The sequence below is a fragment of the Pecten maximus genome, chromosome 18 (assembly GCF_902652985.1).
Source record: "Pecten maximus chromosome 18, xPecMax1.1, whole genome shotgun sequence".
Taxonomy (NCBI): Eukaryota; Metazoa; Mollusca; class Bivalvia; order Pectinida; family Pectinidae; genus Pecten; species Pecten maximus.
In genome coordinates, this window is record NC_047032.1 from 25,570,809 (window position 1) to 25,587,009 (window position 16,201).

Genomic DNA, 16,201 nt, shown 5'->3' on the forward strand with positions numbered 1-16,201 from the left:
AACACAGTACATAGTTTAGGCACTAATCCTAAACCTGACGACAAGCTTATAGACTTATTAGCTCATAAAGTCTGGAATAACATAAACCTGTCTATGGCACTAAACTCTGACTGATTATATTGCCCTTAACTTTAAAAAGGGATTGGTATTAAATTTACTTAAGATACTCACACACTGGAAGTTACAATGTGCATGGATACCAGTAAATTGAAAACAAGCATACTGAGTATTGCTAAGCAATACATGTCCCCTACTGGGCCTCGCTAAAAATAGTAAGTGACCTTGACCATATACCTAATACCCCTGAAAATCAAACTTGAGATATTATATCATTAAAGTCCTTTATTTATCATTGTGTGAATTTTGATAAAAACTCCCTTAAGGAATGAAACTGCTGTGCTAGAACACTGAAAAATACAGGTGTTATGTACACGTGGCATGATGGACAGGAAGAAAACTTATATACAACCCCCCCCCCCTCCCCTCCCCCCTCCAGTAGGGGACTAATAAGTCAAACAAGGGAGATAACTTAGCTGTATATATAAAATAAATGATATCAGATGGATATGTATTAAGACATTTGTGTATAGTTGATTTAATGTCTGATGTTTTTGTGACTTTACTCTCACCTTCATCAGACAAATTACCAGTGAAGCATACATACACTGAAATTGTATCAAATCAACCAAACAACACCGTGCGTGACAAAGTACCTGTTAGGTGTGCTTTAACATTGCTCAACTAATGTATCACAGCATAATGAGTAACAGACAAGTAAAAATGTATTATTTTCTGGACAAATAAGTCAATCAAGTACACAATTTTTAAGAAAAGAATGCTTACTGCTGTATTGTTAGATCATGATCAGTTTAGAAACTTTAACCCGGCAGTGTGCCTCTACACAGTAGATGTAATATAATGAAATATTTACATTTGCTCCGCATTTCCCCATTGACACAATGCTAAGAGGTAGTTGCCACCATATGCCTTTAACACCCAGTGCCTCAGGCTATAACACCCATTGGGTCATGTGACATTAAAAGAGGCGGGATTTTTTTGTGTTGGTTTAGTTTTTTTCAAAGTTGACAAAAATGGTAAGACAATGTAAATATAAGTATTGAACAGTGGTTCATTGCTTAAATAGTGTACTAATAGAAACACTTGACAACCAGAAAAGGTCACTACGCAATACACCATCTCTGGTGTCAGAAATACACCGCCTCTTGTGTCAGATCTAATTATATACAAGTTTGATTAAAGTCGGTGCATGATCTAAACAAAAATTGTTTGACATGAATTGTGAAGGACACTGCCATTGCTACCTAACCTGTAGACAATAACTGTCAAAATTTTAAGGCCTGGACTAGTACTATACTGTGTAAGGGAGAAAACTCCTACACAACATATAACAGAATAAGGGAGATAATTTTCACACAAAGGATGTTTAACAATGAAATAATGCATATTTATTATCAATATACATACAGTACAAGAATTGAGATAAAATCAAGCTAATATGGAAATTATTTTTTGGAAAAATTACCATTGAAGTCCTTTTTTTGTCCCCACTAGGTCTGGGTTTCCAGACACACAAGAGGAACAGCTGCACCAGATCTAGATCAGCCAGCCCCTCACCTATATACCTTGTCTGGGACTAAAACTAGGGCATTAGATAAAGGCAGTACTGGCCCAAGTGAAAACTTGGTATAAAATCCGCCCCATCTCTTTGAATTCCTTACAGTAATATACTATCTTCGGGATTCTATCTCTCATTATGAGGTACTCTGTCCTGAGAGTCAAGGTGAGAGAATCCAGATCTATACAACTGAAGTAGTGACTTTATATTCTGTGAGACCTCGGTCACAGAGACCAGTCCCGTCTTTCTGTCACCCCATTTGTTTAAGACATTCCTGTCTGGGCCAGATCCTCCCCATGAATGGCATTCCTGTGTTCCTTCACTACTACACTTCCCATTAGAGTGCACAGATAATACCAGGTGACCTTCAGATGAGGTCACACTTTACAACTAGGTCATCATCTGTCTAGTGTTAGAATCGATGGTAATTCAAGATGAATATCACCTATTTTTCAAAGGACTGATGATCAATTATTGATTGATCATAATTATAAATGGACAAAGAATAACCAAGCATGTCATGTAGCTATAGACTGTATACAATTTAAATATATATTTTTTGTGGTCACTTTAGACAAATGAAATTGATGGGAACCTCTGTAATATCACATTTTCTGATGAGAATTAAAAAACCTGGTCAACTTCCCTGTTAATTACACTGCCTGGGTTGGATTGGTCAAATGCTGTTCTGATTGATTTAAATATATGATCATAATTTCAGCACTTTTTGGCTGATTTCCTGTCAATTTTATAATTAGCTAATTTACAACACAACACAAACCTGTTATGTCACAATCAAGGTGGAGCTAACATGCATTTATTCATTGATCTTCTAGGATCTATAAAGAATTTCCACAAATTAAATATCTTTAGCTATATATAGATGGTTTATATGGAAAACTGTGGCCTATCATTTAAGTAGATACTTATAAAGATGAAAAAAAAAAGAAAAAAACAAATCCTATCTTGTGTGAACTATCCCTTTTTCTACTAATTTCAATATCTTCTGAAAGATTGTTGTGTTGTGAACCATGATTAGTGACAGAAAATCAAATTATTTATAATAAGTGGTGCATAAACCGGTATATCAAGATTCTATTCATATGTTTCTATAAAAACTTTGTATATAGAAATTTTGAAAACATTCAATCAACTGTTTTTGATTTTTGTTTTCTAAAGTGGAAATATCAATTATTGTAACAATTCACTTGTTTATTTACTGTTTTCAAGATGACAAATACATGAAACATTTAAATGCATTCCCGACCTCAAGCATATTTTATGTCTGGTTAAACGAGACTTCTCAAGTGTGTAGTACCATATATATTCAAATGGCGGTCATCATTAGTGGCCATTGATAGAATAGGTTTGTTTAGCCATTTCCTTCATTATTGCTTTGCCTAAATAAAAGACTTGCATTTCTTCTGACTAAAATATTGTGATAGGTACGTGATACGTATCACGGTACGTATATACGAGGATCATGTATTGTAATATATCACTATACAAAAATTCTTGCAATACCAATCCCTATTTATATGTCATAGTCAGACATAAAAGTGGACATCTTTTTAACCAGTCAGAACAACACAGGGTCAAATCAAACAGAGGCAGGGAAATAACACTAAGATCTGTCATCTAAATTAGTGTAATTCACAGGGTAGATGATCATGGCCAATTCATTCTCATCAGAAAATGGGATATTACAGGTTTTTCCAGGTATATGTTGTAATGTGTGTGTATAAATAACCAGGTTTTCAATGATTTGGATGTCACTGGTAACACTTAAGATTTAAATCACTACATGGCTTTACTGTGGAGAATCTGTATGCTAATTTCCTGATCATGAATATGACCCTACTTTCTGGAGGTTTTTGTTTTAGATACAGGTGAACGACAAATATTCCAATTAAACATGCATGTGTGATAACAATACCATGACTAATTATACAAATTAATTACTAATAGAGACATAGTTGTCATTCTGTATTCTGAATGTCAATCAGGGTCATAACAACAACAGTTTTTCTCCTTCATGTCTGGTGTTAGTTATTTTTGTATCTTATTAATATTTATATGCATAAATGGTTCTTAAAATGATTATTTTAAATAAGCAGAATAATATTGTTTGGTGTAAAGAGATAAGAAATGTGACTTAACATAATATAAGAACTGATAATCTATAAATTTTACGAAATCAGATATATGAAGGCTTAGCATTTAGCAATAAACAATAGTGACAACTGACCATAATAAGTCTTTCTTATGTACTGTAACCCAGCAACTAGGAGTCCCAAACCATGCGATGTGATACATTCTTACCACTGAGATGAATGTTGGAAGAGTTTGGGTCCAAGAAATTAATATCATTAAATCTCGTATCTGGGGTTTATTATATTTAATTGTTGACCGCCAAATGGGTCACGGTTGGTTGGATCTCCATGTTCATGACCTTACAGAGCTATTTGACTCCCTGGTCACTGACCATTAGGCATCAGAGCATGACTTTTATCCTGGAAGGCACTTGCTGAATTGGTACGAGTGTACTCACCAAGACGCGAATGCCCTGGGTATCCAGTTTCTCTGTCTTGTAGGTTGGCTCGCACACCCTGACGACATCTTTAGCACCACGTTTCTTGAGTTCCTGTAAGCATACCAAAAATCATCATAAATATTGTTAAAATACACCTGAACTGTGTAGGGACAATGGTGTATATGTAGGTTAACCTAAAGGACGACACCAGAACAGTGGTGTCCTATAAGCAGTACACAAATGCATGTTGATGATTTATATAATTCTGCCATAGATCTGGATAGGTAAAATTCCTTTATAAATTTGTAAGGGTAAGGGTTTATTTACAGGTTTAATGTACCTCTACTTGCTTTATTTGGCAACAAAAAATCATTGAAATTCCAACAAAACATCAGTAAAAAGTTCTAGTCTTATTTTCAATGAAAAACTTTTTGCCACTAAAGCTTGTTCAATATGTGATAGGGAAAAAACAGGAAAAGAGTTATGGGGAGTGTGGGGACACCACAATATATTTTGGCCCTAAAATAGAAGATACTTACTTCTATGAATTTGTCCATGGTAGCATCTGTTGGTCTGTCCATGATTAAGAATCTCATATTCTTATACTCTATCTCAGCCGGGTCTGGTCGTCTGGCCTTCATATTTGCAGACATTAGCTAGACAAACCCTTGAATATCAAATATTCCAGATCCAAGGAAAGCTTTCGTTCCCTTTTCTATTTCCTTTCTTCCTCAAGTGAACTGGAGACTGTGATGTCCCACAGTTGGCAAACGTTTACATTTAAGTTTCCAAACTCCACTTTACGGAAAATAGCACATCTGATTTCCGTAATTCCCAACAAGTTTAAGGATACAGGACCATATTACCACACAAATAAAACGATGGGTGCATTAATTTAATTATGCAAGCGATGATTCAGTGAAAGGCATCCACATTAAAAAACCAAGTTTTGGAACAAATATCCACGATTGACGAAAAAATAAATCCTGATTTTCCTACTGTATGAACACAATATACATCCATATAAAGCAGAGAAAAATATATTTATATTCTTAACTATTTGAATATCAATGCACCACCTATACTATATATTTATATATATATATCAGTTTGATAACTGGAACACAACAGTAAATATATAATATATATATGTACCCACGGAACAACAATCAAACACTCAAGTGAACAGGATTAATTCTGAGGTACGCATAAGGGAAAACACTATTATTCCACCCGAGACTAAACGGTCGACGAATGAAAGACGAGCGGGAGTCTGTATTGTTCTTTATGTGCCACATCCAACTCGTAATTTTTCCTTGATTGTTTGTAAAACTTCGCAAAATATGTCTGTAGTTTTTAAGAAACTAGACACAGCTTCCTGTAATTTACCCCATCTAATCATCCGATATCCACTTTCTCCACAGAGATGGATTCTTATTTTCACGATGAAGGGGACTTGTTTTATATCACTAGTCAATGCCAATTTGGTAGAGAAATTATCCTTGATCGCTTCTTTTGTAACAGCCCATGAGTTGACATGTACTTAAATGTTCACCTTCACAACTGATTTACACAGTGTATGTCACAATCAAAATCTCAGGGGAGGTCAATCTCACAGAAGGTATACAAGCACCGTTATTTTTTATTGGCTGGTTCAACACTCACGACGACAACATTCATAAACTGGAACAGCAAGACAGGCACAGCTTGCTTTGGCAAAGGTGAAAACACACTTGTTGACAGAAACAAAACAAAATACAAAGAAAAAACAGGTGATCGCACAGATCGTGGACGAACTCGTCTCCACTCAGGGAGGGGGTGGATCCGATAAGGACAGCAACAAGACGACGATATAAGAGAGACGATGACAGAGGCAATGAGAGAGAAGGAATACACAACACACTTTACAGTGCGTGTTGAGCCTGGCAGTAATCTCCACTGTTCGTCACGAACTCCATAAATGTGTGACCCAATTCACCAAAAAACTGAAATGACAAAAAATGTGAAAATTACTATAGAGACACACATAGAAAAATATTATCAATTAACATATTAAGATTATTGGCTTGTTCAGAGTTTTACATCTTCACAACAGTTAAACTATATATATTATATATATTAATGGCAACCAAAAAATACTATATCTGCAAATCATTCTTTTTGGCCTGTATGAAAGTGTCATTGAGGATCCTAATGTGGAAAGAAATGTGGTCATACAAGATTTTTAGATTTGGGATCCATACACAGATAACAAAATCAATCAAGATCGTATTTTCATGTCAATATTTTGAAATTTTTAATAAACTTATGTACCATAACTTTTATGCATTGTCATATTGTTAGTAAATGATGCTTTCTTTGACAGTACAGAAATGACACAAATCTGATCATTAATTTCTGTGACCGCACTGAAATTTACAAATCTGATAGTTAATTTCTGTGACAGCACGCATACGGAAACTATACAAATCTGATCATTAATTTCTGTGACAGCACGGAAACTATACAAATCTGATCATTAATTTCTGTGACAGCACGGAAACTATACAAATCTGATAATAAATTCAATCCAAGATTTCCCTCAAGTTCAAACACTGCATTCTCTGTAACTTGTTCTTTCTGAACAAATTTACTCTCACATATGTACACATAGATAATATTTCTCCTCAAGCAAACAGCAGGAGCAGATAGTGTCATGGTTTTCGGATGATGTTTATTGTTCATTAATGAAATCTGCAGTGACAGACAGACTTTATTATTATTCCATCATCACCAGGCTTCATACAAAGACAACCCCTAAATTTTGATTAGGAAGTATAAACTCATAAACTATGACATAAACCTTATAATTATAATTAACAACCTTTCTTTGATATGAGTATATCAACTAGAATCAATTTGAATCAATTTATCATTATAATAGTAAATATGATATGCAAAGGTCAGGAGTAAATGAATTCATATATATAGATCCAACAAATATGTGAAATATGGTACGATAATGAAATGATTCATGTCATTATAGCAACAAGCTTATCACACCTCATTGAACAGGTCAGGTTACTCTTCCATTACTCGCGTGACTGAACCTTGGAAATGAACATCCATGTATATTCGAATCGTAGAAGAACAGTGGACGTCTAGTGACAGTCCAATACAAATCCACACACATAGGAAGTTTCACTGCAGCGTGTCACTAACGTTTCGGGATGTCGACCAGTAACACCAATGACAGATTAATAACTGATCTCCTACAGGTAAACACAGGTAATGTATTAATACCAGGCTAGATTTCACCTCACAGATTTACACAACTTGGTTATAATCCACAGTGAACAACCTTGTGAGGAAACTGCGTAGGACTGAATACCTTCCACATGTGCAATACACATATGTACCTGTACATCTACCACTAGATTGACAGCTAGACTGAGCAATGTACATACACAACTTCCCTCACTGTTACTGGACTGTTCCAGGGCGGAATATCTTACCTTCATACAAGATGTTACACATCTAACATGTGTCTATCACATTTACACCAACCAAAACACCAGCAGAATTTAGCAATACTTGTAGAGTTTATTATTACTTGTACCTACAATACTATATATATAGCTAGTGTACACAACACTAGTGTACCTACAATACTATATATATATAGCTAGTGTACACAACACTTGTACCTACAATACTATATATATAGCTACTGTACACACTCTTGTACCTACAATACTATATATATATAGCTAGTGTACACAACACTTGTACCTACAATACTATATATATATAGATAGTGTACACAACACTTGTACCTACAATACTATATATATAGATAGTGTACACAACACTTGTACCTACAATACTATATATATATAGATAGTGTACACAACACTTGTACCTACAATACTATATATATATAGATAGTGTACACAACACTTGTACCTACAATACTATATATATATAGATAGTGTACACTACACTTGTACCTACAATACTATATATATATAGCTAGTGTACACTACACTTGTACCTACAATACTGTTTATATAGCTAGTGTACACTACACTTGTACCTACAATACTATATATATATAGCTAGTGTACACAACACTTGTACCTACAATACTATATATATATAGATAGTGTACACAACACTTGTACCTACAATACTATATATATATAGCTAGTGTACACAACACTTGTACCTACAATACTATATATATATAGCTAGTGTACACAACACTTGTACCTACAATACTATATATATATAGCTAGTGTACACACTCTTGTACCTACAATACTATATATATATAGATAGTGTACACAACACTTGTACCTACAATACTATATATATATAGATAGTGTACACTACACTTGTACCTACAATACTATATATATATAGATAGTGTACACTACACTTGTACCTACAATACTGTTTATATAGCTAGTGTACACAACACTTGTACCTACAATACTGTTTATATAGCTAGTGTACACAACACTTGTATCTACAATACTGTTTATATAGCTAGTGTACACAACACTTGTACCTACAATACTATATATATATAGCTAGTGTACACAACACTAGTGTACCTACAATACTATATATATATAGCTAGTGTACACAACACTTGTACCTACAATACTATATATATATAGATAGTGTACACTACACTTGTGTACCTACAATACTATATATATAGCTAGTGTACACTACACTTGTACCTACAATACTATATATATATAGCTAGTGTACACAACACTTGTACCTACAATACTATATATATATAGATAGTGTACACTACACTTGTATCTACAATACTATATATATATAGCTAGTGTACACAACACTTGTACCTACAATACTATATATATAGCTAGTGTACACAACACTTGTACCTACAATACTATATATATATAGCTAGTGTACACTACACTTGTACCTACAATACTGTTTATATAGCTAGTGTACACAACACTTGTACCTACAATACTATATATATATAGCTAGTGTACACAACACTTGTACCTACAATACTATATATATATAGATAGTGTACACTACACTTGTATCTACAATACTATATATATATAGCTAGTGTACACAACACTTGTACCTACAATACTATATATTTATAGTGTACACTACACTTGTACCTACAATACTGTTTATATAGCTAGTGTACACTACACTTGTACCTACAATACTGTTTATATAGCTAGTGTACACAACACTTGTACCTACAATACTATATATATATAGCTAGTGTACACAACACTTGTACCTACAATACTATATATATATAGCTAGTGTACACAACACTTGTACCTACAATACTATATGGTGACACCTGAAGGATGTCACAGATGGAATGAAGTGTAGTAAGGGGCGATAACTCTGTGTGAGCATGTTTTGTCAAAATCGCTCAATATCTAAGTTTCGACCAATAAAAAGACTGTTGTTCGTAAAGGCAACAAAACCCATCAAGTTGAATTTGCAGTTCCCTTAAAACCCCCATATATCAAATCTAATTGAAATTGAACATTATCTACATTTCGACCAATCAGAGGCCAGGAATTGGCGACGATTTTGTTTAAATGTGAAAGTGAGGCTACGAGAGCGACCGGTGATCAATGATGTATCTACATATCAAATTTCATCAAAATCAGACAATATCTAAATTTAAACCAAGCAGAGCTCAGTTGATGGCGGCCATTTTGTTAAAATGTGAAAATCAGGTTACGAAAGTGGCTGATTTCCCATGATGTACATAAAAATAAACAAGGACCCATTGGAGGGCCAGAACATACGCCCGGGCAATATTTGACACTTGGAAGGGGATAGTTTCACAGGTTGTAGTGCTCCGGCTCATCAAGATGTATATTTGTGTCAAGTTATGGAGAGCCTGGGTCGGGAAGTATTGGAGTTATAGTCTGGACAAGTAATATCATCAATAGGGAATAACGCCGCAAATACGGGTGTGAGGGGCATGATTTTGGTATGGGACACTCCGGCTCATCAAGATGTATATTTTTGTCAAGTATGAAGAGCCTGGGTTAAGTAGAATTGGAGTTATGGTCCGGACAAGTAAAATCATCAAAGGGGAATTACTCCGCAAATACGGGGAAAAGGGCATGATTTTGGTATGCGACACTCCGAGTCATCAAGATGTATATTTGTGTCAAGTATGGAGAGCCTGGGTTGAGTAGTATTGGTGTTATGGTCCGCACAAGTAAAATCATCAAAGGGGAATAACTCCAATACGGGGGTAAGGGGCATGATTTTCGTATGTGACACTCCGGCTCATCAAGATGTGTATTTCTGTTAAGTATAGAGAGCCTGGGTCGAGAGTTATGGTCCGGACCACCCGCCAACATGATAACATTATAATGTACGTCGGGTCGGGCGTATAAAAATCATTAAAACAGGACAATATCTTAATTTGGAACAATTTCCTCACAACATAGGGATTAACTCAATTTCCTCACAATATAATCATTAACTCAATCAGATGTAAATTTTCATGATTTTACAGGAATTAGCTCGCACCAATTTCAATCTTGGAGGAAAAGTTAATAATTCATACTTGCGTGAGGAAAATCCAAATTTTTAGTATGTATGATAGAAGGAAATTTGTTTTTTTGCCTAAGCTATTTTAATAATATGCTATTTCGAGAATTTCCCTGAAGTTCAAAGTCATGATCAGTGTCAGTCGTCCATATCAAGCAAATAAGGAAATGTCTATTACATTTGTTTTAAACAGTTTGCAACTTCTTATAGTGTTTGGAATCACTATAAAGTTCTTGATCGATCGATCATCAACAATTCTTAAACAATCCATGATCAATTATTGATCGATCATGAATAGAAAGAGAAATATCAATAATCACTACATTATAATTTATAATAAATTGATATCATGACCAGATGAGCGAGTTAATTCCTTTTATCTTTCCCTGATGAAAATTCGGTAATTAGCAAGTTTTGAATTTTTCTAAGTGAATTAGAATTCTCAATATCTAAATAGCTTGAAATTGAGAGAATAATTCTACAATATGAAACTAAAACCAGATTTCTGGCAAAATTTCAGAATATTTCAATTATTAGAACAAAGAGGGAAGTTGATTGCAGTCAGAGGCCTACAAAGTAGAATGTGTCTCCTGATGTAAATATATTTTCCATGGCAGTGTGGGCCTTAAAACAGAAACATACATTGCGAACTGTTTACACAAGTCCCTGTGCAAGTCACAGTATTCTACCTGTGTGCAGATGGCATTTTTAAGACTATTCTGAACAATTTTGCTAATTAAATCAAGTTATCTAATTCTTTGATATTGTCAAATAATCTCTATACCTTTTGTAGTAAGTTAAAATAAATCCAAATATTAATTGACTTAATAAAATAAAATATATATTAGATATGGTACATATTACTTCAATGTAATTTTTTTTAGTTTAAATTTGTCAGAATTGGTTTCTCGCACCTTTTTTCCTTTGTTGTATGTGAGCGAAATGTTTAATAAAATATGTTACAGGAAATATGGTATTTGAGGCAAAGATATTTCAAAATTTACTGATTTTTACCTGTGCGCATATGACATTTCCAGGGAGAATATTTTGTAAACTTATGATTACTAGGTAACTTCTATTAATACTTTAATATGGTTGTTTTCTAAAATACCTTTGGTATGAAGATGAAATTACTTTAAAATCAAAATATCAAAACAAATTATGTTAAATTGATGACATGATTTTAAACATGAAATTACTGAATTTAACTTAATGTGACATAATAATTAAGTTGTTTTAGTATAAATTTGTTACACCAGGTTGCTCGCAATCCTTATCAATTGCAAACGCAATAAATTAATTAATAACCGACATATTCTAGGATAATTTTGTCAGAACATGTTGTCCACACATTGTTTTCTTTGGCACATGTAAAGAAATGTTGAAATATGTTGATATAGTATTTTAGGTAAAGACATTTGAAAATTTACTTATGTCTACCTGTGTGCAGATGACATTTTGAAGAAAAACTATCTTATATATGTTTAGTAATTTTCTTTAATACATTTTTTAATATGTTGATACTGATTTGAATTCAAAATATAAAAAAAATCCAACATGGTATTAAATAAGTTAATTTAACTTAATGTGACATAATAATTGACAATATTTTAGCATAAATTTATCAGAACAGGTTTGTCACAAATTGTTTTCTTCGGCACAAGTAAGCGAAAGGTTTATATATGTTGTAGGGTATTTGTGGCGAAGAATTTGAAAATTTACTACAATTGTTTTCAACATTTACATGCATGCAAAAGATTATATGATTTAACCCTGTCCAAAGGCACAGTCTCAATAAAGGGCATGTAACAGCCTTTTTAATTTCAAGTTATAGGCATTCGAATATAATAGACCAGAATACTATTTCATTAAAAATTTCAAAAATGAATATGATGTAGGCCTGCTGTAGTGTAGTGAGGAAGTTTCCAGCTCGCAGTGTAGGTGGTTCAATTTAAATAGTTCTACAAAATTAAATGAAATCTTAGCCATATTTAAGTCGCCCGCGTTCTACATATGCTTGTAATGATTTTTATAATGTTCATTGATAATACTAGTCTCTCTCGTGCGAGTAGGTAGCAAGACAAACATGCACGAGTAAGGCATCGCTTCACCGCGGGACTCTAGTAAGTCGACTGTATGTCAGAATATGATCGGTAAAAATTAAAATTTATTTCATTTCTCCTTTCACAAGGTAATTCATATATCAGAGAAGTTGCAAAGTAGTAGTCTTGTGTGTGTGTTCGTTCACGAGATAGTGTCCGAGAGAACACGGTTCTGTGTACATTGTCACCTCAATCTGGAGATTCCCGTTGTTATTTTTAGACGTAAACAATCACAGAGTCGAAGCTAGTCACAAACAAATACACAGACTATCGAAATAGTTCTATCAATCAATTAAAGTTGGAGACAAAGCAGGCCTATCACTACAGTAAATATCAAATAAACAGGAACTATTCTTCGTGCATATTTACCGTCGTCTGTTTACATCAACGTTAACAAACAAGTTTACTTACCGTCAGCGTTACTGACAGTAGGCCTACGAGGCTTCGGGAATTTGCTTGACATTCTGAACGCTGGGTTGATTTTTCGCATGCATGTTTGTGAAAAGCGACATACAATGATCGTGACAAAGTATCTATATTCTGGAGCATTGCCTCTGATGTTGAAAAAATAGCAATATATACTGGCAGTGACAGTAAAATACAACGGAACCCAGCTCACCGAGCAGTTCAATCAACAGCCGGCTTACACAACAAACTTTCGTGACGAGTTCAGGATGGGCGTTACGTCATCAAAACATGCGCTCGTCTGCTATCAAAATACCCCTGTCGAGTGGAAAAATACTGAGAGGGTCGAAAAAATAGGCCATTTTCAAAACAGTATTGTGACCGTTCTGATAAAGATATCGAAAAACTAAACAGACGGTTTTCTTCAGGAAACATTTATCTACTTATATGTGCATTGTATATGTTTCTGGATTTTTTTTTCGAATATTGAGGGCGGTTTAAACAGAAACTCTTAGTCAAAATGACGATTTTGGCGTGTTTGGCCCCAGATATCTCCATAACTAGATTTTTCCCAGACATACCGAATATGTCAGGACGTAGATCACACCGAGTTTTACAAGTGTGGATAGTTTTTATCAAAATGTATCGAGCCGTTTTCTTTGCGCCCAAAGTGCGACTATATGCTGCTAAGTAGGCAGAATTAGCCGTATCTACATTACGTTCCGTAAGGAACGATAACTCAGTTATCGCCTCCTTACTGCACTTCATTCCATACTATATATATATAGCTAGTGTACACAACACTTGTACCTACAATACTGTTTATATAGCTAGTGTACACAACACTTGTACCTACAATACTATATATATATAGATAGTGTACACTACACTTGTATCTACAATACTATATATATAGCTAGTGAACACTTGTATCTACAATACTATATATATATAGATAGTGTACACTACACTTGTACCTACAATACTATATATATATAGCTAGTGTACACAACACTTGTATCTACAATACCAGTGTACAAAACATGTGTACAACAACAACGTCTACACATACACAGAATTATATATGACAATACAAAACATGAATGCATTATTCTTTGCACATACACATGGGCCATTGTTACCATGGTAGAGGCTCACCTTCATTAACCTACAAACCTGTAAGCCATTATATACTGTGTATGTTCACATCTGTAGCCAACTTAGTACCGTATAGGTATGGCATAATATGATAAACAAATCTCTGTTGGGTTATCGCACAAAACCTTACAGCTTTTCCTAACAATATATAAATCTTTAAAAGAAACATGTAGTGTTTTTACAAGTTAATTTACAAAGATACAATGTATATTGAACAGTACTAGTTCATCAGTACAGAATCAGGTATGTCATAACATCAGTACAGAATCAGGTATGTCATAACATCAGTACAGAATCAGGTATATGTCTTAACATCAGTACAGAATCAGGTATGTCTTAACATCAGTACAGAATCAGGTATGTCTTAACATCAGTACAAAATCAGGTATGTCATAACATCAGTACAGAATCAGATATGTCTTAACATCAGTACAGAATCAGATATGTCTTAATATCAGTACAGAATCAGGTATGTCTTAACATCAGTACAGAAACAGGTATGTCTTAACATCAGTACAGAATCAGATAAATGTCTTAACATCAGTACAGAATCAGGTATGTCTTAACATCTGTACAGAATCAGGTATGTCTTAACATCAGTACAGAATCAGGTATGTCTTAACATCAGTACAGAATCAGGTATGTCTTAACATCAGTACAGAATCAGGTATGTCTTAACATCAGTACAGAATCAGGTATGTCATAACATCAGTACAGAATCAGGTATGTCTCAACATCAGTACAGAATCAGGTATGTCATAACATCAGTACAGAATCAGGTATGTCATAACATCAGTACAGAATCAGGTATGTCTCAACATCAGTACAGAATCAGGTATGTCTCAACATCAGTACAGAATCAGGTATGTCATAACATCAGTACAGAATCAGATATGTCTTAACATCAGTACAGAATCAGGTATGTCTTAGCATCAGTACAGAATCAGATAAATGTCTTAACATCAGTACAGAATCAGGTATGTCTCAACATCAGTACAGAATCAGATATGTCTTAACATCAGTACAGAATCAGGTATGTCTTAACATCAGTACAGAATCAGGTATGTCTTAACATCAGTACAGAATCAGGTATGTCATAACATCAGTACAGAATCAGATATGTCTTAACATCAGTACAGAATCAGATAAATGTCTTAACATCAGTACAGAATCAGGTATGTCTCAACATCAGTACAGAATCAGATATGTCTTAACATCAGTACAGAATCAGGTATGTCCTAACATCAGTACAGAATCAGGTATGTCTTAACATCAGTACAGAATCAGGTATGTCTTAACATCAGTACAGAATCAGGTATGTCATAACATCAGTACAGAATCAGGTATGTCATAACATCAGTACAGAATCAGGTATGTCTCAACATCAGTACAGAATCAGGTATGTCTCAACATCAGTACAGAATCAGGTATGTCTTAACATCAGTACAGAATCAGATATGTCATAACATCAGTACAGAATCAGGTATGTCTTAACATCAGTACAGAATCAGGTATGTCCTAACATCAGTACAGAATCAGGTATGTCTTAACATCAGTACAGAATCAGGTATGTCTTAACATCAGTACAGAATCAGATATGTCTTAACATCAGTACAGAATCAGGTATGTCATAACATCAGTACAGAATCAGATATGTCTTAACATCAGTACAGAATCAGATATGTCATAACATCAGTACAGAATCAGGTATGTCATAACATCAGTACAGAATCAGGCATGTCTTAACATCAGTACAGAATCAGATATGTCTTAACATCAGTACAGAATCAG

The 16,201-nt window shown here is 34.2% G+C and overlaps 1 protein-coding gene across 1 annotated transcript in view; it reads right to left on the reverse strand.

The window, feature by feature from the left end:
- Positions 1 to 4,708: 4,708 nt before the first annotated feature.
- LOC117316107 (protein tyrosine phosphatase type IVA 2-like) overlaps positions 4,709 to 16,201 on the reverse strand; it is a gene marked incomplete at its 3' end in the record, with an annotated part of 37,775 nt that continues 26,282 nt past the window's right edge. The window contains 1 exon segment of the mRNA XM_033870599.1: positions 4,709 to 6,154. Coding sequence (XP_033726490.1) covers positions 4,709 to 4,822 — 114 coding nt within the window.